The sequence below is a fragment of the Drosophila teissieri genome, chromosome 3L (genome assembly GCF_016746235.2).
Source record: "Drosophila teissieri strain GT53w chromosome 3L, Prin_Dtei_1.1, whole genome shotgun sequence".
Taxonomy (NCBI): domain Eukaryota; kingdom Metazoa; phylum Arthropoda; class Insecta; order Diptera; family Drosophilidae; genus Drosophila; species Drosophila teissieri.
In genome coordinates this window covers 355,273-378,002 of record NC_053031.1, presented here as the reverse complement: position 1 = coordinate 378,002, position 22,730 = coordinate 355,273, and the positions used below count along the sequence as shown (strand labels likewise).

The window sequence follows — 22,730 nt, the reverse complement described above, 5'->3', positions numbered from 1 at the left end:
ATTAATAAAGCCTTTACCAATTAACCTTTATATACATACTTATGTACAAAAACGGATTCTTAATTCTAGGGCAAACATATACAGGAATAGAAAAACGAAAAAGTCAAAAGAGTTATCTTCGGAGAATTCCGAAGTCCAGGATTTCACTTCAAGGAAAGCACAAAATCTCCAAGGGATTGGGTCTTCAAAAGATCCAATCCATCAAAACCATCATCCTTCCCAATTTGAAGTTACTTCCTGCGTTCTTAGGACTAATAACATTGGTACAATTTTGGTATAAAACTCGATAAAAACTAAGCGGCACTTTGTTCTCGCGCAACCTATCTTCTAAAATATGTACAGAAGGGAGGAACTCGTCCCTAGGAAGCCTGCAGGATATTCTCCTGATTTTTGACCACCTCCGTAGCCACTTTTGTACTGGAATGAGCGAGCACCAAGTTGCTCTCCACCTTGATCTGTGATTGTTTCGCCACTGGGACATCACCCTGGGATGGAGCTACAGTTTGATTGGCATTTCCGGCTTCATGCTTGGCCTGGTGAACCTGCAGCAGGCCCTGATTGATGCTGGTGAAGTTGCACTGGTCGCACTTGTAAATGATTGTGGACAGCTCCTGTTCAGGATGGCGCTTCTGAAGGTGTATCTGTTCAACGAGAGCACAAATCTATTAGAAACTGCAGTAATTACTAACACAAATCTATCGAACCCGAAAGGCGGTGCTCTGGATGGCTCGGAAGTCGCAGTGCGGGCAGGAGTAGCGTTTCCTCTCCTTGTGCGTGGCTAGGTGGCGCCGAAAGGCGTTGTGATCGCTGGTCTCGTGATCGCAGGTGTCGCAGCGGAAGCGCTTCTGGTCCTGATGGCTCCGTAGATGCAGTCTCAGACTGCTCTTGGAACCGAAACGGCGCTGGCACTCGGGACACTCCAGTTGTTCGTTTCGCTCTTTGCATAGGTGCTCCCTCAGGGTTTTTTTCTGCTTGAAGGCGGCGCCGCAATCCTCGCAGCGATGCATTACGACGGGATTGGCTTCTGGTCCGGCGAAAATCTGCTCATTCGACTGCTTTCCCATGCCCAATCCCTGCGTGCGATGCAAGCGACGGTGGTTCTTCAGTTGCTTGGTGTTCTTGAATCCCTTCCCGCACTGCTCGCACTTATAGTTTCGCTCCTCCGAGTGGATCTTAGCGTGGGTGTTCACGAGACGCGAATAGATGGGCGTCTTAAAGCTGCACAGCTGGCAGGAGTACAGCTCCATGTCGATCTGGTGGGTCCGCCAGAGGTGCGTATGCAGACAGTTCCAATTGCTGAAGTTGCTGGACTTGCATTCCGGACACACCATGGGTTGGTTTGAGCTGAGGGATCCATTGTGGCATCTGCCGTGATACTCCAAAGTTGCGGGCGATTTAAAGCGGAACATACACCCCTCCACCACGCACTTGCCTCCCTCTGGCACTTGATTGGGTCCCTGAGAGGGTTTCCTTTTGGCAGCTGCTCCTCCAGAGTGCTTGGCTCCGTAGGGACGGCCCCTGACCGAGGTGCCGCCTCCAAGCAGCGGTGGATCCACGGCGGTGGGAAGGAGATTATTGGCCACATAGATGCGGGCAGGCTTTTCGGTTGCAGGAGTCATCTCGGCTGCCAAGGGAACCAGCGGCGGAACCGGCAAACTACCCAAGGGCGCACTTTGAGCTACAGAGGTCGTCCCTCCCGAAGCTGTTACCGGTACTAGAGGTGGCACTGGCCCTCGTCCCCCGGCTGCAGTTGCTTCTTCTGCGTTTTGTGTGTCCTCCGGCGGTGCGGCGTACAACTGCGCGAAATCCTTAACCAGCAGATCCTCTGCAGTGTGAGACAAACCATCAAGTGGCGGAGCATCAGCCACTTCACTGGGTGTAGGCAGACCGATTCCAGCTTCTGGTACAGCATCTTCCATCCAGGGCCAGCACTCCAGATCCTCAGCTAGGTCATAGCCATCCTCGCTGGGCCAACTACCGCTAATAGATGGCTGGAATTCGCCAAGCGTTTGCGGTGGTCCCTTGAGCTGTGAGTTCATTTCCATAGGCTGCTGCTGCACGGGCGGAAGCTCCATCATGGTCATTGCCATCGGTTCCAGATTGGGCACGATTAAGTGCTCCACCTCGGTGCGGTTCATCAGGTTCAGTTCGTCCACAGTGCGCAGGTGCAAGGTGCCCCTCTGCGGTGCCTTCAATATGTCCACGTTTTTGATGAAAATCTTTTGCTTGGTGGTGATGGGAGCCGTTGGCGGCAAGTAGTGCTCCAGCTGGACAGGTTGTGGTTCCATTATGGTCAGTGGATCATTGAGAGGTGGCGGCGGAGTTGCCTCTTCCGAAACAAAATCCACGCCAAAATCTAGGTCCAAGGCACTAAAACGCGTGTTTTCCAGATTGGAGGCAGCCGCTCCATTGCCATTCAGCACAGAATCAAACGGAAATGCATCGTTACACATCTGTGCCAGCGGGGCGAGACTGGGCTCGAATCCTGGGAGCTGGCACGTGGGCGTGAGTAGTGTCTCCGCCTGGAAGACATCACCGTCCGCTCCTCCTACAGGTAGTACACTTTGTCCGGGGTCTGTTGTCGACGGCATGCTGCTATTGAATCCCAGGCCGGGCAGAGCAGATGGCAGAACCATCGGTTCCTTGAGGATGTCCACATTGCGGATATAAATCTTCGGCTGACGCGGCTTCTCCGGCTCCCCGCCCACATCAGGAACTTCAAGGAGACTGTTGTCCGTGATGAGCGAATGATTCTGCAGCTGGAAGTCGAACGGCAGCAAGGCGGGCTCCCTGAGCACGTCCACGCTCTTGATGGAGATCTTCTGGCTGGGCTTTGGCGGCGGAGCGGGTAAATTCGCTGCAGGTGCTGGTGGCATAGTCTGTTCGGTCGGCGATGCACCCACCGCCACACCTTCGAGCAGATCTAGAATGTTAGCGGTGGACCCGCTATCCGGCATTAGGGGCGAGAAATCCGGGAGAGGCTCCCTCAGGCAGTCCACGCTCTTTATAAAGATGCGACTCTTGGGTCGGGTTTGGCTCTGCGACATCTGTGTCTGCTTCTTGGTCTGTGCTTCCGTGACTTTTCCGCTCACCAGAGTGAGAGTCTCATTGTCCTCCATTTGATGGTCCAAGCTGAGGTGCAAGCTGAGCGCATCGCTGGAGTAGAAGATGTTTGAGCAGCCTGTCAAGGAACACGTGAAAAGTGAATGCGAATGGGATAAGACATCCGAGCAGAGCACGCTTATTGAAGGCGCACTGTGCCTCACCTGGACACTGTTTCCTGTGCTGCTCCATATAGCAGTTGCCCTGGTTAAGATGCTGTTGGAGGCGCACCTGGCAGAGGCTTAAGAATGGACAATTGGGACAGCGCAGGATAAGAGGCGGGCCTTCCTGAACCATTGCCTTGCCCTCCACGCTGGCGCAGCTGGAATTCCGAGTTGGTGGCGTTGGCGTGGCATTCAGACGATCCTTGGCCGCCGCTTCCGCAAGTTCCGACTTGATCAGTTCCTCCGACTTGATCTCCGCCGTGCGCCGGCGGAAGGCATTGCGGTAGCTCTTCTCCGGTTGCTGCAAGTCGGTGGTGTGGATCTGGACAAAGGGAATACCCTGATTGGGCTGGGATTCCACCGACACCTCGGGAGGTGATCGGTTCCCGCCATCGGGCAGCCACAATGCAGTTCCGGAAGCGATGGCATTTGCAGCAGACGCGGAGTTGATTCCGGATCCCGATCCGATGACCAGCTCGTCGTCGAAGAATCCGCAAAAGTTGGAGTCCTGCTCCAAGGAGTGTACCGGCGTGGAAAGCGACAGGTCCTGGTGCGGATGTGAAGGATGCGGATGCGACAGCGGGAGCAAATGCAGCTGGAAGACACACGGCGTGTTTTTCTGGCCAGAGGTAGTCGCTGGATGCTCACCTGGTTGCCGCCGTAATATCCCGGATAGGTCGCATCGTTCATCGTGGGTCCTTGGCCGTCCTTGGTCCAGTCGATTCCAGGTGCCGGATTCCGGTTACCGGTCTTCCGCTTTCTGGGCACAAGCCTTTTAATTCCGCATCACAATTTACATTACGCAGATAAAAACTTTTGGTCACAAAAAAACTGATAGCGAACAGCTGTTGCTGTGCAAAGTGTGGCAGCACTGTTTCCACACCCATATTCGGCCACACTACCGCCGTATGTTTTGACGTGTGTAGGAGCCTTAATCAAATCCACAAATTTAAATTGCGGACTTTTAAAACCGAAATAAAATCGGCCGGTATACAAAGAGCTTTCTAAAAATAAAACTATTTATTTTTTTAACTAAGCTATCATAATTTAACGAGCGTTGAACTAGAGTAAACTACCATAGAAATATACCAAAACGTGCTGTAGTTATCGCTGTTATCGAAGAGTAACCATCTCTAGCGGCTACTGCAAGAAAAGTAGCGGAGTTTCGTGGACTCGAGTGAAAATTTTAAAAATCCATTATATCCGCGGGAAGAGTGAACATAAAGCCCCAAAATGCCGCGAATAATGATCAAGGGGGGCGTGTGGCGCAACACGGAGGTAATTATCCCAATAGTATGTCTGTTAATCACATGGCTTAAATGGGCTACCGGTTTGATTTTCGCAGGATGAAATCCTCAAAGCTGCGGTCATGAAATATGGCAAGAACCAGTGGAGTCGTATTGCCTCCCTGCTGCACAGGAAGTCCGCCAAGCAGTGCAAGGCCAGGTGGTACGAGTGGCTGGATCCCAGCATCAAGAAGACCGAGTGGTCCCGCGAGGAGGACGAGAAGCTGCTCCACTTGGCCAAGCTGATGCCGACGCAGTGGCGCACCATAGCCCCGATCATCGGACGGACGGCAGCCCAGTGCCTGGAGCGCTACGAATACTTGCTGTAAGTCCAAAGCGCAAAATACCAAGTAGAACATTCCTAATCGCTTTCCTGCCGCACAGAGACCAGGCCCAACGCAAAGAGGATGGCGAGGACACCATGGACGATCCACGCAAGCTGAAGCCCGGAGAGATCGACCCCAATCCGGAGACCAAGCCGGCGCGACCCGATCCCAAGGACATGGACGAGGACGAGCTGGAAATGCTGTCCGAGGCTCGCGCCCGCTTGGCCAACACGCAGGGCAAGAAGGCCAAGCGCAAGGCTCGCGAGAAGCAACTGGAGGAAGCCCGCCGCCTGGCCACTCTCCAGAAGCGTCGCGAGCTCCGTGCCGCCGGCATTGGCAGCGGAAATCGCAAGCGAATCAAGGGAATCGACTACAACGCCGAGATTCCCTTCGAAAAGCGTCCTGCCCTCGGATTCTACGACACGTCCGAGGAGCATTTACAGAAGAATGAACCCGACTTCAACAAGATGCGGCAGCAGGACCTAGATGGAGAACTCCGCTCAGAGAAGGAGGAACGCGAACGCAAGCGGGACAAGCAGAAGCTGAAGCAGCGCAAGGAGAACGAAGTGCCCACCGCCATGCTGCAAAACGTGGAGCCCGAGCGGAAGCGCTCCAAACTGGTGCTGCCCACGCCGCAGATCTCCGACATGGAGCTGCAGCAGGTGGTCAAGCTGGGACGAGCCAGTGAGATGGCGAAGGAAATTGCCGGCGAGAGCGGCATAGAGACGACGGATGCTTTGCTAGCCGACTACTCTATCACACCCCAGGTGGCAGCCACTCCACGAACTCCGGCTCCGTACACCGATCGCATCATGCAGGAGGCCCAAAACATGATGGCCCTCACCCACACAGAGACGCCGCTCAAAGGCGGCCTAAACACTCCGCTGCACGAGTCGGACTTCTCTGGCGTGCTGCCCAAGGCGGCCTCCATCGCCACGCCCAACACCGTGATTGCAACGCCGTTTAGAACCCAGCGCGAAGGCGGTGCAGCTACGCCCGGAGGATTCCTAACGCCCTCCTCCGGCGCCCTAGTTCCAGTTAAGGGAGCTGGAGGAGCTACGGGTGCCGTCAACACACCTGCCTACGTAAGGGACAAGCTAAGCATCAATCCTGAGGAGAGTATGGGCGTCACCGAGACCCCAGCCCATTACAAAAACTACCAGAAGCAACTAAAGTCCACGCTGCGTGACGGTTTATCCACACTGCCCGCTCCGCGGAATGACTACGAGATCGTGGTGCCCGAGCAGGAGGAAAGCGAAGGCGTCGAAACCAGGTCAGAGCCCGCCGTCGAAGATCAAGCGGATGTCGACGCCAGGATACTGGCAGAACAAGAGGCGCGGCGAAAGCGGGAACTAGAGAAGCGCTCCCAGGTTATTCAGCGTAGTCTCCCGCGACCCACTGAGGTGAACACCAAGATTCTGCGACCGCAGTCCGAGAAACAGAACCTTACGGAACAGCAGCAGGCCGAAGAGCTGATTAAACATGAAATGATCACCATGCAGCGTGAGTAAACCTAAAGTTTCCATTTCAACCCCAGTAATTAATGTTATTTTTTCCCGCAGTGTACGACTCGGTGAAGGATCCCGTGCCGGGTCAGTCGCAGCACAAGCTGGAACAGCTACAAAGCTACTTTAAGGCCAATCCCTACGAGGACATCTCGCAGCAAGAGCTGGCCAAGGCCAGGCAAATGCTCACCGAGGAAATGGAGGTGGTGAAGGAGCGCATGGCGCATGGCGAACTGCCCCTGGACGTTTATGCCCAGGTGTGGCAAGAGTGCCTCGGCCAGGTACTTTACCTGCCCTCCCAACATCGCTACACACGCGCCAATCTGGCCAGCAAGAAGGATCGCTTAGAGTCTGCCGAGAAGCGGCTGGAGACAAACCGCCGCCACATGGCTAAGGAAGCCAAGCGCTGCGGCAAGATCGAGAAGAAGTTGAAGATTCTCACCGGCGGCTACCAGGCGCGCGCACAGGTGCTGATTAAGCAGCTCCAGGACACGTACGGCCAGATAGAGCAGAACTCGGTTTCACTCTCGACATTCCGCTTCTTGGGCGAACAGGAGGCCATCGCTGTGCCGCGGCGCCTGGAATCGCTGCAAGAGGACGTGCGTCGCCAGATGGATCGCGAGAAGGAGCTGCAACAGAAGTACGCTAGTTTAGTAGAAGAGCGCGATTCGCTCTACTCACAAATCGAACAAATAACTGGCGTTAGGCCCACGGCCCAGCAGCTCCTGCCCGACCAGGAAGCGTAATCCTTTTCGTGGGAACCCAAGTCAACTCTAATTTAAATTACATTCAACACATGCCAGTACACAGATGTCACCGCCCCCTGCCCCGATCCATGTCCATATCCCTCGCTAGTGGCCGTACTTCTGGTACACCCACTCCTTGTTGTCCAGCGGGCAGACGAGGCGCGTCTTCAGCCAGCGCGCGATGCAGTGGTAGTGGAAAGCGTGGTTGCACTCGCCCCAAGCCACAGTGCACTCGTCCTGGTTTGCATTCGGGTCCGCCTGGCACTCGATGCACAGGTTCATGATGTGGTTACGGCAGATGGCACAGTTGTCCACCGCTACATCCCATCCCCACATGGCGTGCGCCACCCACTTCTTCACCACAAAGCGCTCCGTCCTGGCTTGGCCAGCTGCTCCACTACAGGATGGCTCTTCGTCATTGAAGTCCATGTCGTGGAAGTCCTCCGTCTCCTCAACCTCCATCTCCTCGGCCATGGTGTGAAATTACTGAATTTTTCTTTTTCAAAATAAGATTGTCGTTTCGTATTCGAATTTGATTTGATCTAGTGTAGATTCCATATGTTTCTAACGTGACATATATTAAAAAGAGTGACGACTAAAGATTTAACTACCAAATCACATCGGCGAATAAATTAAAAATATTAAATATGCGCAGAAAATGTTTATAAAAATAAAAAATACAGGAACAAACTTGTTATGATATTAAATGGGGGTCATGAAAGCTTATCATCGGTAAATTAATCAAATTTAGAAGATCCTCGACTATCAGGTACCCTTATACCTCCATTCTACTTCTTACATCATTTTCCACAAATGTAGTATTCCCTTTTTACTCTACGAGTAAAGGGTATAAAAAACGTTTATTGTTGAACAACAAAAGGACGAGTTGACTCCACTTTACATATGTCATTGTTATTAAGGAAGTTACTAGCTCAAGATAGTTAATCAATGACACTACTAATTGGAAGTCATGGCTTGGGGTACATCAAATAAATTCTTTACGTGCTCTTCTCAGTTTGCGGAAGGTTTTTTACCCTCTTCAGGTGCTTCTTGCCAATGAAGTGCTGTTGCAAGGTGGTCACATGGTTCATCATCATGTTGCAGGGCTGGCAGTAGTACTGACCCATTGGAGTGCGATACAAGGCCAGTTGGTCGGCATCTAATTTCTCTGCTACGGGGAGCGGCGCCTCTGAAAGACGGACATCTACCGACTGATTCTGATCCTGGCCAACAGTCCTCAAGTTCTTTTGGTGTCTGGCTCCAGCCAAGTGGACCTGCATTTGGGGAGCAGAGGTGACTACTATTTTGCACAGGTTGCAGGTGCGCTCATTATCGTCCGACTTGATCGGGCTGTTCTCCGATAGCATCTCCTCCGTTGGGGCATCTTTGGTTGAACTCTCCGTCTTGAGTAACAGACTCCCTATTCCGTGACGACCAGCCGACGTAGACACTCCCTCCGCCGCGGACTTACTGCCGGATGCATCGTAGTGCCTGGCTCCGTAGGGCTTCGAGATGCCCTGTTCCACACGCTTGTGCTTCCGACCCAAGTAGTGCTGGCGGGCGTGCATCGAGGAGGTGAGGTCCAGGTGGCACAGGTCGCAGTGAAAGGCGTTTGGACCGGTGGGTCCTTGCTTGGCCAGTCGCTTCACTGGAGGCGCCTGCAGACCCACCTCCGTGTAGTTCTTGGCCAGCCAGGCGCTGATGTGTCGGTCGTGGGCCTTCGATTCGTAGTGATCCCGGGCGCACTTCCTAGAGGTCACCTGCACCTTGCACAGCTGACAGTTCAGTGGTTCAATCAGCCGGTTCAGCTCATCCGGATAGCTCTCGTCGCGTCCGGGAAACAGGACCAATTCGCCATCAGCCTGCAATGAATCCTGCTCCATGCACTTAGCCTTCCGTTTCATGTGGGGCCTGGTGGAGTCAGTATCTGGGTTGCCCGTTCGTTTACCAGGTGCCACCAGCCTGTTACTGGTGGAAGTTTCCGGCGCTGCCGAAGATTCGTTCGTGGCTCTATCCACTCCAATACTGAGAGTCTCTCCCGGTGCCAGGTGCGGAATGTGGAAGCCACTGAGGAACCCGGGGGAACTCATGTCCCGACTAAAATCTATAAGCCAATGCAAAGCTAGAGATGGACCAGAGATCAGACGCATGCGTCAAAAGCTCCCAACCTTCAAACACATATCTTACGTTATTGTAATATTAATCGTTGAATGTTTGCTATGCTATTTCGTACGTCACCAAATAATTGTAATTCGCTAAGTAATTACATGTGTGCCCTCCTATTTTCCACAAAATAATACTTTTTCTTACGAGTTAACATCAAACGATATCTTATAGCTTTCAAATATAACATCTCTAGGCCAAGTCGGGTTTTGGCGCCGTCTTTGGCTAAGATGATAATTCGAATTATGTACGAAAAAAACTGCTTGTATCAACACAGAAGACTGCCCACTAAAGATATACAAGGCTCGTTTTTTAATTATACATTTTATTGGATTTTTGTTCAGCATAAATACATTTATGAATTGATTTGGTGCTAAAATACTAACAGTTTTATCTTCTCATGTCTATCAGTGTATAAGGTTCGCGTTCTCGGTAGCTGTTTGCGTATTGTTCTCGACCGCCAATTGTGGGTGGCGTGTAGCGTTGGATGGGTGTAAATATATTGCCATTTCTTTCGCTTTGTATACTTCGATTAGGTAGTTGGTTCACTTCGTTAACCGTTCCGTGGTGGCTTTGTAAATTTAGAATCGTTCCTTGCAGCACTTTGGAGAGATAATGTATAAGTAAGTGTGTATTTAGGGGTACCTTATGAACGGAGTTGATAATACAATATACGGGTTTGTAAGAGTAATGATATACAATCAGTTTTAAACATATGTCTGTCTACGGGACCTAAAAATTAGATAGATTTAGACAAAGTTTCGTATAGAATAAGAAAAACGTGGGGCGTGTAAGCGGAAGATTGTAGATTGCGTAGCTGGATGGTCCTGCCCCTAATCCTCGTCGTCGTTAATGGCCGCACTGCTGCGTGAGATCTTCATGTAGGCGGCGCAGATGCACTCGCACACGAAGCGGTACTGGCTCTGGAATTTAAGATCGTGATCATCAGAAAGCCACAAGTAAATTCTCTCCAGCTGTACTCACCACATTCTGAACCATGCAGGCACGTTGATCGCGCATGGTGCGCACAATGTCCAACGGATACACTGGCTCTCGAGCCTCCATCAAAGCCAACGCTGTGTCCATCAGTATGAGCACTCCAGTACGTCCTATTCCCGCCGAGCAGTGGACAATCACAGGTGGATTGGCTGCACTGATGCACCTGAAGATTAATAAGTTGGAATATTGGATTAATTATATCCATCACGCATCCGAATTCGTAGCCTTTTAACTCACTGATGCACGCTTGTCGAGACCGGCGTCTCGTCCTCCGGAGTGGCTCCGTTGCTGGCCGCGCACTTGCGTTCGCGCATCAGTCCGCCGTTCTCGTCGGCATCCGCATCGGCATCTATCAGGCGCACCTGCTTCAGACTCTCCTCGATCTCCTGAAGGAGCGTGCGGTTTCGAGCGGCGCGCACCCGCTCCGTAAACTCTAGGAAAAGGTTGGGATCGGAGGGCACACAGTGATCTGGCCAGGCCAAGTACTGCATGTGGTGGATGTGACGCTGCTCGTGCTTGTCTTTCAGAACGAACTCGCGGAAGACGAAGCTACCGGTCTCGTCCGGTTTCTCGCTAAGGCAGCGCACCGAGAAACCTTCCGCCAGTTGAAGCTCCTCCCCGGTCACCGGCCAATACTGGTGGCATTTCTGGCGACCCGACTCCATTACGGTCGTTAGCATCACCAGGAGATGGCTGCTCTCCTGCTGCACCATGCGCCAAAAGTCCGTCGTGGTGCTGGCCAGAGGTCCCTGGGTGGCGATATATCGGTTCACCGCTCCGCCGGGAATCTCCATGTTTACGTAGTTGGCATTGATGTAATCGCCTGTGAGCGAGTTGACCAGAGATACCCGGGTGCAGTCATCTGAAATAGTATTTCCATGTAAAAATGCCTTGATTTAGTAACTTTTAACCTACATGGCGATATGTCTCGATATCGGTTCTTGGGGGCGTTCGCCGGCTTCCGAGCTTCAGTGATGGCCAGATCCGGGTTCTTCCTGTACATGAGCTCGTACTGCGCCAAAAGGGCGCCCGAGGCCAAGCCATCGCTGAGCAGCAGCAGGCTCTGGGTAAACAAGGCATCCCCATCGAGCAGGTTAGAGTGTGATCCGATCTCGTCGCTCTCCGGGACGTACTGGTACAACGGCTCCTCCTCAAGGAGTAGAGGAGCCGAGCGCTGGGGCCGCACCGTCAGAAGCAATTCGCCGCTGGCTTGATGACGACAATCCCGAATCATGGCCACCACCTGCTCGTGACGCAGGCCGTGCACATCCCGGCCATTAATCATCAGTACCTCGTCGCCCTCGCAGACACGCGGAGTGCAACGATCGGCGGGCGTATGGGGTACGACTTTGGACACCTGAACGGGCAGGCTCAAATCCACTCCACCCTTCACATTGAAACCATAGCGTCCCTGCTCGTCGGCCTGCAAACGAATGGTGATGAGGTCGCTGCCACTATCCGGCTGCTGATGACCCACGGCGTCCGCGATGGTTGTTGGCAGTAGGAGTGGGCTGTGCTGGCCGGAGCTGTAGGCGGGCGGCATGGGCGACGGGGAGGCAGACTCGAAGCGTCGGGTGCACTGTTCAATGAAACCCACGTCGCTGTAAATAAAAAAACAAGTAGCGTATATAACCGAAACTCATGAAACTGTTTTCAAAACCATTTCAACTTACAGCTGAATGTCATACTCGTCGCTCTGCTGTTCCCAGGCCTTGCGCGGCATGGAATCGGCCTCTTTGGAGGTGACCTTGTTATCGTGCGGGCGGCTTGTCTTGGTAATGGTCAGAATGGTTCCTGCGCCGGCTGGCTTTCCGTTGTTGTGGGAGTTGGCGCTCTCGGAGCCGCTGTGCTGCTGCATGGGAGTACCGCCCGAGGAGCCCGATGTTCCCATACCGCCGGTGGCCCCCAGAAGCCGCTTGCTGGGCGAGCGTACAAATACCTTGTGGATGCGGCCGCGCTGCTTGGACTCCTGCACCGCCTGAAGCTCTGTGCGTCCGGAGTAGTAAAACTTGCTACCCAAACTGATATTGAGGAACCGCGAGAGGCGGTGCGGTCGCTTTAGGCGGAAGAAGCTGTGGTGCTCCACGCAGGATTTCCACAGCGCCTTGGCATGCTTGTGGCTGCTCATCCCAAAGCCCAGCAAAGTGTCGTAGTTCTCGCTGGGCTCGCGGCGCAGCTGGATGAAGAAGTCCTTACGCTTGAACGACACCTTGACCATCTTGCTCCACGAGAAGGTGTTCACGCGCAACGAATGCTGGAAGACGAGCAGTCCGATGGCCGATACGCCCAGCTGCAGCTCCTTGCCGTTGGAATCGGTGGCCCTGTGCAGGTCAATTCCGTATAGCTCCAATCGCTTTGCGTGCTCCAGGTAGTTGTACTCCGCGTCCGCCGGCAGCTGCCCACGGTGCAGCTTGTGCAGTTCTCCAACCTTCCGCTCCGCCTCGGGTGTCTGGTCGCAGAGCAGCTGCATCCCGCTCAAATAGCCCGGCTGGTGTTCTGACGCATTAAAGTCTCCCAACTCGGCTGTAAAATGGATGGTTTTAGTGTTTGTCACATTAGAGAGAGCATGAAATTACATTGCACGGTGTAGCTGGCAAGCAGGCACTGGGTGTTGCTGGAGCACGGCAGCTTGCCCAGCAGAATGTGGCGCTTGATCTGCAGATAGAACTGGTAGCGTGTGAACTCCTCCTGCAGTCGGCTGGGGTCGCTTACAAAAAACTGAACAAAAAGAGAGTAAAGTTTTTTTGGAAAAGGAAATGGAGAGCAGTGTTGTAATACCTTAACCCTAAACTCTAATAATGGTACGGCATCGTTGTCGAGGGAAACGCTGCTGCATTGCTTCTTGAACTGCTTCTGGGCATCAACCCATCTCTGAGAAGAAAACACGTGTCAAATAATTACAAACGTTTTGGGAGGAATGGAAAACTTACCACGACGTCACCCGGCTTCTGTGGAAATAGTAAACCAAAATAGTCCCTTTCGGATAACTCGAGATATTGAAAGACCTGATCCAGGAGCTCAGAGCCTTTCGCACGTTTCTAAACGGTGAACAATTGGTTAGGTGAGCTTTTAGAATAAAGATTCATTTATTTCCTAAGTCAACTGGAAGCAATATAAACCAGTTAATATTTCGGTTTCTTGTTTGCTTTGCCTTTATAGCAATTACAATAATTAAGCGGTTGCAATTTGGTAGGCTACTATAATCTTTATCTGCGGCAACCACACACACTACTCGATCATCGAGGTGAAAGAAAGTGAAACCGCGACTGGAGATTGGAAAACAATGCGGACAAGTGCGTGTCTGGAGATGATAGTCGAGAAGAAAGTGAGCACTGATTGCACAGCCGCCAAAAATGAACAGATAAAATTGAATAAATGAATAGTGATGATTATGAAGACCTGGAAACTTTCTTTGTTTTGACTACGATTCGCATACCGCATAGTTATGCGCGGAGTCGCGGACATAAGGGTGCTAACCTATATGCAATAGCAAGTGTAACTTTAAACACACGCTGTATAATAATGAATATACGGCTTAGGGGTTGTAACTATGCTAAATCTTAGGGGGCGGGTGTTACCTCGATCCGAAAGGTGTGCGTGATGTCATCTAGGAACAGGACGGTGACGCATTGCTGCCGTTGCGGGTTCTTCTTGTCGCGCGCCAGTTCTGGGCCGCCTCCTCGCAGGCGAAAGGTTCTGGTCAGGTTGTTCAGTCGGAAGCGCTCAAACATGACCGAGTTCCATGAACTCCATGATTCGGGTCGCGTTCGAGGGGTGCAAAACTTCGTGTATCACGTTGGAGGGCGCAGATGGCGGAGGAGGAGCTCCTTGTTTGTTGGGGCTGCCTCTCCTGGCTCGGCTTCTTGTTTATTCGATAAATTGGCAAGAGTGTTTATATTTGTTTGTTTAGTATGCTGGCTGGATGTTTTGTTTCCAGTTAACTTGACTGCTTCCCTCGGCTCCTTTTCATGTGGATGGATCTCTGATTGACTGCAAAACAAGAGTGGGTGAGAACGGGGCTCATATGAATACCAACTTACGGCTTGTTGAAAGCAATGAAAAGCGCTCACGCCTTCTCTTCCGCTGCAGTTGTTTATTTTCTTAGTTGTTATTTTATGACCAACACACAACATCACTACCTAACAATCGAGGCCTTGGGCTTTCCTGCCTCTCACTCCCATATCCCCCGCGGGATTGGATGGTGCATACTTCCACGTAGTTGCTCTGCACAGACAAGCGCAATCGACGTCGATGACAGTCGCCAAGTGCTTGGTGACTAATAGTTAGTCTTTGAGGCCTTTCTTTGCCTCTCACACTGCAGCGCGTAGCTTTTTCTTACTCGTACGCCGCAGAAAGCCCAGAATAACCATTGTCAAACTTGAAGATAAGGTAAAGTCTGCCATTATATAGGGGGCAGTACTAATACCGCTCGTTTTCTATTCGTACACTCAGGAAAACTTATTTGAGTCATAGGAATCGTTACTAAAAGTGAACCTCAGAATCATCGGATCAGAACTTGCACAAAATATACAAATATAATATAAATAAACAAATATACATTTTGAATAATAATCTAAAGAACCTGTATTGTAATGAATTTAAATAACACCTTAAGCAGCTCAAAGCTCGTCGCAGTTGTTTCAGTGCAGTTGCCCTAAGCCTCAAATCGTCTGCTAATGATTGATGTGCCGTGTAATTGGCTTAAATGCTCTCAACTAATATACGCAGACCCAAGTATCTTTGTGTGCGTAATTGTAAGCACTATCCAGCTATTTTACCTTTCAACCTTATTTTCTGCAGACGTCGACCGTTCTCCAAAACTGGGTTAAACCCGCTTTTGTTGAACTGCGCAAGGCGGACATGGCGCGAATTGAGAAGGGCCAAGAATTCAGATACTGAGCTTTTTCCTATAGTTACCATGTAGTTGCTAGTAATTATCGATCGTGGTCTAACTAGCGAATTTCCTTGAGTCAGTGACCACTTTTACACAGATATCGGAAGAGTGAGGCGCTTTATCGCTAAAAATGTGAGACAGAGGTTACTTTCCTGAATCGCCTCTACGAAAACCCACGTATTCCGTTTTTCCCTTGGCAGGGAGAGAGCGCAATTGTAAGTAAAAATATCTCGCTATCGGAAAGATATTTTTGTAAGTTGTCAAGCGACGGGCAAAACTGAGAGATCAGGAAGCACAACTAGTGCCAGATCGAGCATTTAACTAGAATAGAATGACAGGCATTAAATGTTTGTGGAAATCACTAATCGGCAACACATGAAAACTATTCCTAACGATCGAAAAAAAATGGAACAGACAACGGGTCCTATCTCATTATCAGTAGGTGAAAATCAATTGCTCGATCACGACGTCAAGGGTAAGGGACTCTATACAAGGTTTATCTGCAAAAATCAAAGCTGTACAAATTTCTAAATAATACTTCCCGGAAAACCGCCATTTTAAGTTTTTGGAATTCTAAATAATTTTTTGTTTAAATACTATTAAAATTCCCGAAGTATCAAGTTGCAATTAGCAGTGGACCACTGTGCTTGGCTGGGTTATCAACAGGTTGGCGAAAGAGAACAACGCTCGAAAATAGGAAAATTATTAAAAACAAACAATTGGATGGTTTGCGTCATTCTCTGACGCCCACGAGACCCGGCTACGATACTAGGTGAATGAAATGGGAAGCGGGACCCGACGGACGACGGACAGTGCCCCACGCTGCGCGCCATATTTCCCCGGAAGCCAGTTAAGTTCGGTGTCCATTTAGGGCAGGTTGTCAATGGCCAGGCCAGCCAGCCGCTTTGACTTTTCATTATGAAATCGAAATCAAAATGGACAACGCCTATGAGGTGGCCCACTGGGATTGTCCATTGTTCGACTGCTGTTTCTCGGTTTTCGGTTCGTTGACCGACTTTTTGTGCGAAATTATCATCTGGACACATATTTATTTGTTTACCCGGCAATGTTTCTCCATCCCGCTGACCGAATAACGGTATGGGGCCAGTCTTAGTTTGCCTTCACTTCTGCGGCTCTCTCTTGGTTGCTGAACTGCTGGCGAAGCACTTTCGTAGAGCATCTCCCCCTTGACCTGCGCCTCTCGACCAGTACTTGTGATCTCGTCTTGGGATTGTTGAGTGCTCATCACTCGGGGTGGCTCAATCAACGAAACCATTCCGGAGACAAGGGCAGCGGGTACAATGGATCCATGTGAGGTAATGGAAACCGCAGATGTGGTACTTCCAAGGAAGCGAAATTTGAGTAACGCCAGCCACAAGAAAAACAACAAAGCCTAGGCCAAACAAAGCGTGTGTTCAGCTAAACTTTTCCAGGGGTTCTAAGGAGCGTGGCAGTCGCTACACAGAAAACAGCCCGATGTCACTCACATCAATTACCCGCGACTTTCGAGCTGATTTCCTTTCGGACGAGCTGGTTTTGACGCCTGGCAACCCAAATCAAAGTCAAATCCTAATGGGCCAGCATCCTAGATTTAGGTTGTACGAATATTTCAAGAACCTATCCTATTCACCATTCGTTCGTCATATTTAATGTTATAAAATCAAATGCATGAAATTGAAATTTCAGCTTGGCGACACCAATTCCCTGTGCAAAAATAGAATTGGGCGGCGCTGAAAGCAAAAGCTCGGTCTAAATAGATTTCCCCTTTTCGAGGAGTTGTGGTCCACCCTCCGGGAAATGGCTTTTAAAACGGAACATGGAACACGGAGCCCTGTGGAAAAACAGGTTATGCTCCCCCGATTGATTTTTTCTCGTGCCACCGACGCATCAATTACGCTGGCCTGGCATTAATTATCGGCTGGCGTATGCATTTGCTGGGCTTACCTTATGCCCGTTATGCCTCAGGGTTGCCAGTTGCCATGTGTTCGCCGTGGAAGGGGTGGAAGGGGTGGCGACCCCAGGAAGGGATGGGGCCATCATCCAAAGCGGGGTTGGGACCGCTTATCGTTGTTTGCCTTTTAATTTTTATTGCTTTTGGCGTGCAGCAGCGGCAGGGGGAGCAGGGAGCGAGGAGCACACCCCACAACTGTTTGTTCAACGCTCAACATTCTGAATATGCTATTTTCGTGTTCATATTCCACATGCATCACAGTGCCCGGATAAAGACCCGGGCGACACTCATACACACCCAGAAGCACTGACAAAAACTGGGAAATATCTGCATTATTGTCAAACTATGACAGCACTTTACGATGATCCGTTTTACTAATTTAACATTACGAAATGACAAACTAATTTAAAAGATGTGACTTTATATTATAATTCCTTAATTTCGACATGAATTCTTACAGTGTAGAACTGCAGCTGATTTGTACTTCCTCTTCTTCTACTTGTATTCGTTTACCACTCATACGATTAGGTCAAATAAATTTGCTGTTCTTTAAGACGACTAGATGGGCGAATAAAAGGGGGTATTGGCATTTACGGTTAATTGACGATTTTGTAAACAAATAATCAACGAATAATTACAGTGCATCTTGGCTATCTTCCCTTCTGCTTCATTCCCCCTTATCTACGCTATTGCCACTTCCTTCGTTGCACTGCATCCGTGCGGCTTTCGAGATTTGTGTGCGTGTAATGATTCTCTCTAACTCTATTTCTCTCCCTTTCCCGCCTGCATGGAACTCCGGAAGAGGTAGTGAGCAAGAGGAAGAATAACAATAATAATTACAAACACTGCAGCCGATAGAAGTTGCAACACAAAAGGGAAAGCAGAAGTGCGGACTCTTACCTCTCTCTTCTTGGGCTGCTGTACTTGCACCAACTAGATTTTTTATTCAACAAACGCCGAATATGTTTCTAACGCATTCGGAAAGAGACGACAAACACTGCACAGCCACTGACACTGACACTCACACACACATTCGCACTCAGACTGCCGCTTTGAAGAAAGGACAACAAAAGTAGAACAAAAATTCGCACAGTCCGGTTAATAATCAGGATAAATGCGTGAACTTGGCTTAATGTCCTTTGTCCTTTAGCTAGGGGTTTTCACGGAAACGGAAGAAACGAAAAACAAACCGAAATAAACTGAACCGACACAATGAAAAAATGGACTGGCTAGTGATGGATGCTAGCCTCGCACGATAGTATCGATATCACGTGCAGTTGTAACTGATAGGCGCAATCGAGGTTTTAGTTTCGATAAGATTATACGATATCGAGTATAATACTATTATTACAATTCCATATAAAAAACAACTCTTATCAGCTGACCCTAAGTATTTTTCACCTGACTGGAGCGCATCGCAAAGTGTTTAAACTGATACGCGCCGTGGAATTAGGGTATCAGAACTGACTATCGATTTCAACGTGATTGGTAAATCCGATGTCAAAAACAATGTTGAAAATAAAAGTAAATAATAACATTGAAACCAATGTAGCTAAAACAAAAAAAAATAATGCCATTCCAAAAACTAAATAACGAGAAACTACTTCATTGGCGCCTGCAACACCACCGATTGTGGCTGCAGATCGTCGGCAAAGAAATTCCAAGTGCCGCGGCTATTTCCTCCGACGCAATAGCATTTAGTGCGCGCACATTTATGTATGTTAAAGCATTAGAATAACAAGATGCGTAACGCCCTACATTGGCTTTGCACTATGAAGCCACTTTTTTGCTGGTCGACTTTCGCAGTATGCGTACGAAACAGCTGCTGGCTCTCTCGCTCTCTGGCTCTTGTGCAAAAATTCGATAGCATCATACAAAATCTAAAGTCTGCACAGAAACATCGCATGGCATTACTCATCACCCAGTCATTCTTTGCACGTATAAGTTTTGCAGAAAAATTATAAACTTTAATGATCGAGCTCCACCCGAAACCCAACCACTCCATTTGAAAATAGCCGTTATACACTGATCGTGAAGCATAAAACCGTAAATATTTCTTATAAATGAGACTCCCTGTCGTGGAAATAAATACCAAGCACACCAAACTGAGAGTTAAACCGGGGAGTGATGATTCACGTTCATATCAAGTCATCACGTTCATTACATTCGTACATTATTGTACGAATTTAATTTTTGGCATAGCGCTCACATGATAAAGTCTCATAAAATATCATAACCCCATAAAAATTGTGATATTTAAATAAACATTTGTGTATATATGTACATCATACGATTAGTTTAGAAACATGATAATTATAAAAAGAATCGAGCAAAATTATTGGATTAAAACAAATTATTATAATTAATTTACTATTATTTTAACAAATCTTGTCTAATATTATGTTGGTTAAGCAGCTTGGAAGCCCAAGGCATTGGAGAAACCAACCAAGCTTTAAGTGGTTTGTGATCAAATATCCACACCGCCAATTTTGTAGATAGAATCATCAGGAAGGTGAAAATGAGCCAAATGAAAATCGAATCATCACAGAATGCAGCCCTAGCTAAAAATGAGTCTTCCATAGCTACTCGGTGGACACTGCTTGAAGCTAAAGCTATAGGAAAACCACCAAACTTTTGCAACAAATGTATGTATGTACATATTAACCTCATCCAGCTTGGCAAACATGACAAAAGTATGTGGACTATCTTTATTTTGTCAATTACAATTCGCTTCTCATTTCTCATTTGTACAATATCACCATAATATTTAAGTCCTTTTTGGTTTTTGGTATTTGGTATAAACGGGCCAACTATGGCAAAAACATCTTGGCAATGGCGTCCTTACTTGGGTGTTTTTCAGATAAATGCAACTTTTTGGGGTTAAACGGCTTCTGTGGATATCAACTGTCCTAGTTACTTTGCTGCTTCTGCAAAAAACAAATGCAGACATTCCCGACTGCAATTATTACGACACTGTCGATATTTCGGCAGCTCAAAAGCTACCGAATGGATCGTACTTATACGAGGGGTTGCTCGTTCCGGCCAACTTGACGGCAGAATATGAGTTCAGGATCCTACCGGACGACTCAAAGCAGAAGGTGGACAAACACATAAGAGGATGTGTGTGCAAGCTGAAGCCATGTGTCAGATTTTGCTGCCCCCACAACCACATAATGGATATGAACGTTTGCGCCGGCGAAATGACCGAAGAGGAGCTGGAAGTACTCGATCCTTTTCTTAACGTCACTCTGGACGACGGGTCGGTGGTCAGCAGGCATTTTAAACAAGAACTAATCGTCCAGTGGGACCTACCGATGTCGTGTGACGGAATGTTCTCTCTAGACAACCGGGAAAAAACGGATCAATACACGTTGTTTGAGGTTTATTTGCTTAATGTAGACTTCATGAATTTGCCTGAATTATTAGGAATTTTTTATTCTAGAACGGAAATTTCTTTCGCCACCTTGACCGCGTCACCCTCAACAAGCGGGAGTACTGCCTTCAACATCTTACCTTCGCAGATGGCAATGAATCGTCTATTCGAATTGCACCTCACAACTGCCTAATAAAGCCATTCAGAATGGGTCAGACGGTTGGTAAGCTATACCATAATAGCAGCTGATTTCCTGGTGATTATACCCATTCTCCCCACAGTGATGATCACTTCGCTGGTATGCATGGTTCTAACGATCACCGTTTACCTTTTCGTTAAGAAACTGCAAAACTTGCACGGAAAATGCTTCATGTGCTACATGGTGTGTCTCTTCATTGCCTATCTTTTGCTTTTGCTCAATCTGTGGCAGATGTCGCAAGACTTTTGCAGAACAGCAGGTTAGATCATAACGATTATTCGGCAAGGGACATGGTAAATAACGTTTTTTTTTAGGTTTTCTGGGCTACTTTTTTGTCATGGCCGCATTCTTATGGCTTTCCGTCATCAGTCTGCACCTTTGGAACACGTTCAGCGGCTCCACCCACAATGCGAATCGCTTCTTATCTGAGCATCGGTTTCTGGCCTACAATACCTATGTCTGGGGCATGGCGGTGGTCCTGACTGGAATCACCTATCTGGCCGATAGAGTCGTGGAAAACGAAGATTGGAATCCTCGTATAGGCTTCGCCGGTCACTGTTGGATTTGTAGTGGGTACCGACGTCCAACTGGAATAGTATACATACATGGTATTAAGCTATTAAACCTATTAAGCTTTCTTCTCTATCATCAATAGCTCAAAGCTGGGCAGCCATGCTCTACTTTTACGGCCCGATGGTACTTCTTATTGCATTTAACATAACCATGTTCATCCTGACGGCTAAGCGTATAATAGGAGTGAAGAAGGATATTCAGAAGTTTGCCCACAGGCAAGAGAGGAAGGAGAAGCTGAACTCGGACAAACAGACGCAAGTTACACAACTTTCTTAAAGATAGGCTCTCTTCATGATTCCATTACAGTTACACCTTCTTCCTACGGCTCTTCATTATAATGGGATTGACGTGGAGCTTGGAGATAGGCTCCTACATTTCGCAATTTAACCAAACTTGGGCCAACGTCTTTCTAGTGGGTGACTACTTAAATTGGTCTCAGGGAATCATCATATTTATACTGTTTGTTCTGAAGCGCAGCACGTTGAGACTCTTGAAGGAGAGGTAAGCATTCTGCAAATCTGCAATAATTTCGTTTAATCAGGTCCAATTATTATCCCTGCCTGAGCAGAATTAGGGGTGAGGGTGAGGAGGTCAACGACAGCGAAGAAGAGATTTCGCTCGAGAACACGAAGTTTGATCGAAATGTCCTGTAATAGGTAATCCGAAGAGAACTCTTTCTTGGTCATTTGGTGTTGCGATTGTTTGTTCTACTAATAACCAACCTGATCTTGCATGCAAGATCAAAAGCACTAATTTGGTATTTCAATCCTGTGGTCTCAGTTTTGGGTCACTTGCTTATGTGGATGTGTTGCTCACTTTTAAATCTCTGCTTACTATCAGCATGGTGTTTGTTTATCTATTTATTATTGCACTTTTAGTTTTAAGTTATGTCCTTATGTTTTGTCATTATTCTAATTCGCATCTGTTTGCCAGGAACCATCCAAAATACACATGGACTGTTATTTCTAATAGATCCACGACAAATCGGAATACCGTGGAACAAATCTCAACAAAATAAAGCACAGAACACGATTTTCATATAAAAGCTGTATTAAGTAATTCTGTACACATATGTATGTATAAATCCATACTCTCGTCTGACGTATCAAAAATAACGTATGTATAGATAACTCTTACTATATCTTTTCCACCAAAGGAGGATGGTTGTTTTAAGCATTCATTTAACATATAATGTTTTTTAACTTTTGAAAATAAAAAAAAATACTGCATTAATATTTCGTGAACATTTTTTGTCGAGAAATTAATCTTCTGTGGCCTTACGACGTGAGTATAAATCTGTTTTTCCTCTTTTCAAATAAATATGGATGTTGAAATACCAATACATTCCCAATTGGTCAAGTAAAGTGGTACCTACCCCCAGTTCTACACTGCGAGGGATGGAAATCACAACATGACCCCGAGTCGCGCCAAGCACTTGCTGAGTCCTAA

General features: G+C 48.4%; 6 protein-coding genes across 11 annotated transcripts; 2 read left to right on the top strand and 4 right to left on the bottom strand.

Moving 5' to 3' along the window:
• Window positions 1-5: 5 nt before the first annotated feature.
• On the bottom strand, window positions 6-4,112 carry LOC122615565. Its single transcript, XM_043790541.1, has 4 exons — window positions 3,915-4,112; window positions 3,267-3,861; window positions 705-3,181; window positions 6-641 (listed from the first exon to the last, which is right to left on the bottom strand). The coding sequence occupies exons 1-4, from the start codon at window positions 3,954-3,956 to the stop codon at window positions 360-362; spliced, it is 3,396 nt and encodes a 1,131-aa protein (XP_043646476.1). The 5' UTR covers window positions 3,957-4,112; the 3' UTR covers window positions 6-359.
• A 273-nt stretch (window positions 4,113-4,385) lies between these two features.
• LOC122615796 (cell division cycle 5-like protein) lies at window positions 4,386-7,129 on the top strand. Its single transcript, XM_043790916.1, has 4 exons — window positions 4,386-4,544; window positions 4,612-4,877; window positions 4,937-6,381; window positions 6,441-7,129. The coding sequence occupies exons 1-4, from the start codon at window positions 4,500-4,502 to the stop codon at window positions 7,127-7,129; spliced, it is 2,445 nt and encodes an 814-aa protein (XP_043646851.1). The 5' UTR covers window positions 4,386-4,499.
• A 105-nt stretch (window positions 7,130-7,234) lies between these two features.
• Window positions 7,235-7,762, bottom strand: LOC122615797 (RING-box protein 1B). The gene has a single exon (XM_043790917.1). The coding sequence runs from the start codon at window positions 7,601-7,603 to the stop codon at window positions 7,235-7,237; it is 369 nt and encodes a 122-aa protein (XP_043646852.1). The 5' UTR covers window positions 7,604-7,762.
• A 252-nt stretch (window positions 7,763-8,014) lies between these two features.
• LOC122617455 (zinc finger protein 346) lies at window positions 8,015-9,340 on the bottom strand. Its single transcript, XM_043793318.1, has 2 exons — window positions 9,317-9,340; window positions 8,015-9,251 (listed from the first exon to the last, which is right to left on the bottom strand). Exon 2 carries the CDS (start codon window positions 9,217-9,219, stop codon window positions 8,128-8,130), a length of 1,092 nt encoding a protein of 363 aa, XP_043649253.1. The 5' UTR covers window positions 9,220-9,251; window positions 9,317-9,340; the 3' UTR covers window positions 8,015-8,127.
• A 334-nt stretch (window positions 9,341-9,674) lies between these two features.
• LOC122616676 (tyrosine-protein phosphatase 1) lies at window positions 9,675-18,367 on the bottom strand. Its single transcript, XM_043792216.1, has 10 exons — window positions 18,037-18,367; window positions 13,870-14,281; window positions 13,222-13,329; window positions 13,070-13,162; window positions 12,868-13,009; window positions 11,965-12,814; window positions 11,207-11,892; window positions 10,529-11,153; window positions 10,277-10,454; window positions 9,675-10,215 (listed from the first exon to the last, which is right to left on the bottom strand). Exons 2-10 carry the CDS (start codon window positions 14,020-14,022, stop codon window positions 10,126-10,128), a joined length of 2,925 nt encoding a protein of 974 aa, XP_043648151.1. The 5' UTR covers window positions 14,023-14,281; window positions 18,037-18,367; the 3' UTR covers window positions 9,675-10,125.
• A 299-nt stretch (window positions 18,368-18,666) lies between these two features.
• LOC122615991 (G-protein coupled receptor Mth) lies at window positions 18,667-22,514 on the top strand. Of its 6 annotated transcripts, XM_043791203.1 has the most exons (10): window positions 18,667-18,852; window positions 19,549-19,781; window positions 19,997-20,516; window positions 20,579-20,732; window positions 20,791-20,967; window positions 21,023-21,277; window positions 21,364-21,535; window positions 21,588-21,782; window positions 21,850-21,937; window positions 22,215-22,514. In XM_043791203.1, the coding sequence occupies exons 3-9, from the start codon at window positions 20,001-20,003 to the stop codon at window positions 21,932-21,934; spliced, it is 1,554 nt and encodes a 517-aa protein (XP_043647138.1). In that variant the 5' UTR covers window positions 18,667-18,852; window positions 19,549-19,781; window positions 19,997-20,000; the 3' UTR covers window positions 21,935-21,937; window positions 22,215-22,514. The 6 variants fall into 6 exon arrangements, 5 of the variants coding, with proteins under 5 accessions (XP_043647138.1, XP_043647137.1, XP_043647135.1 ...); XM_043791202.1 differs by lacking the exon at window positions 19,549-19,781 and having other exon boundaries at window positions 18,667-19,182; XM_043791200.1 differs by having other exon boundaries at window positions 18,667-19,781.
• Window positions 22,515-22,730: the final 216 nt, after the last annotated feature.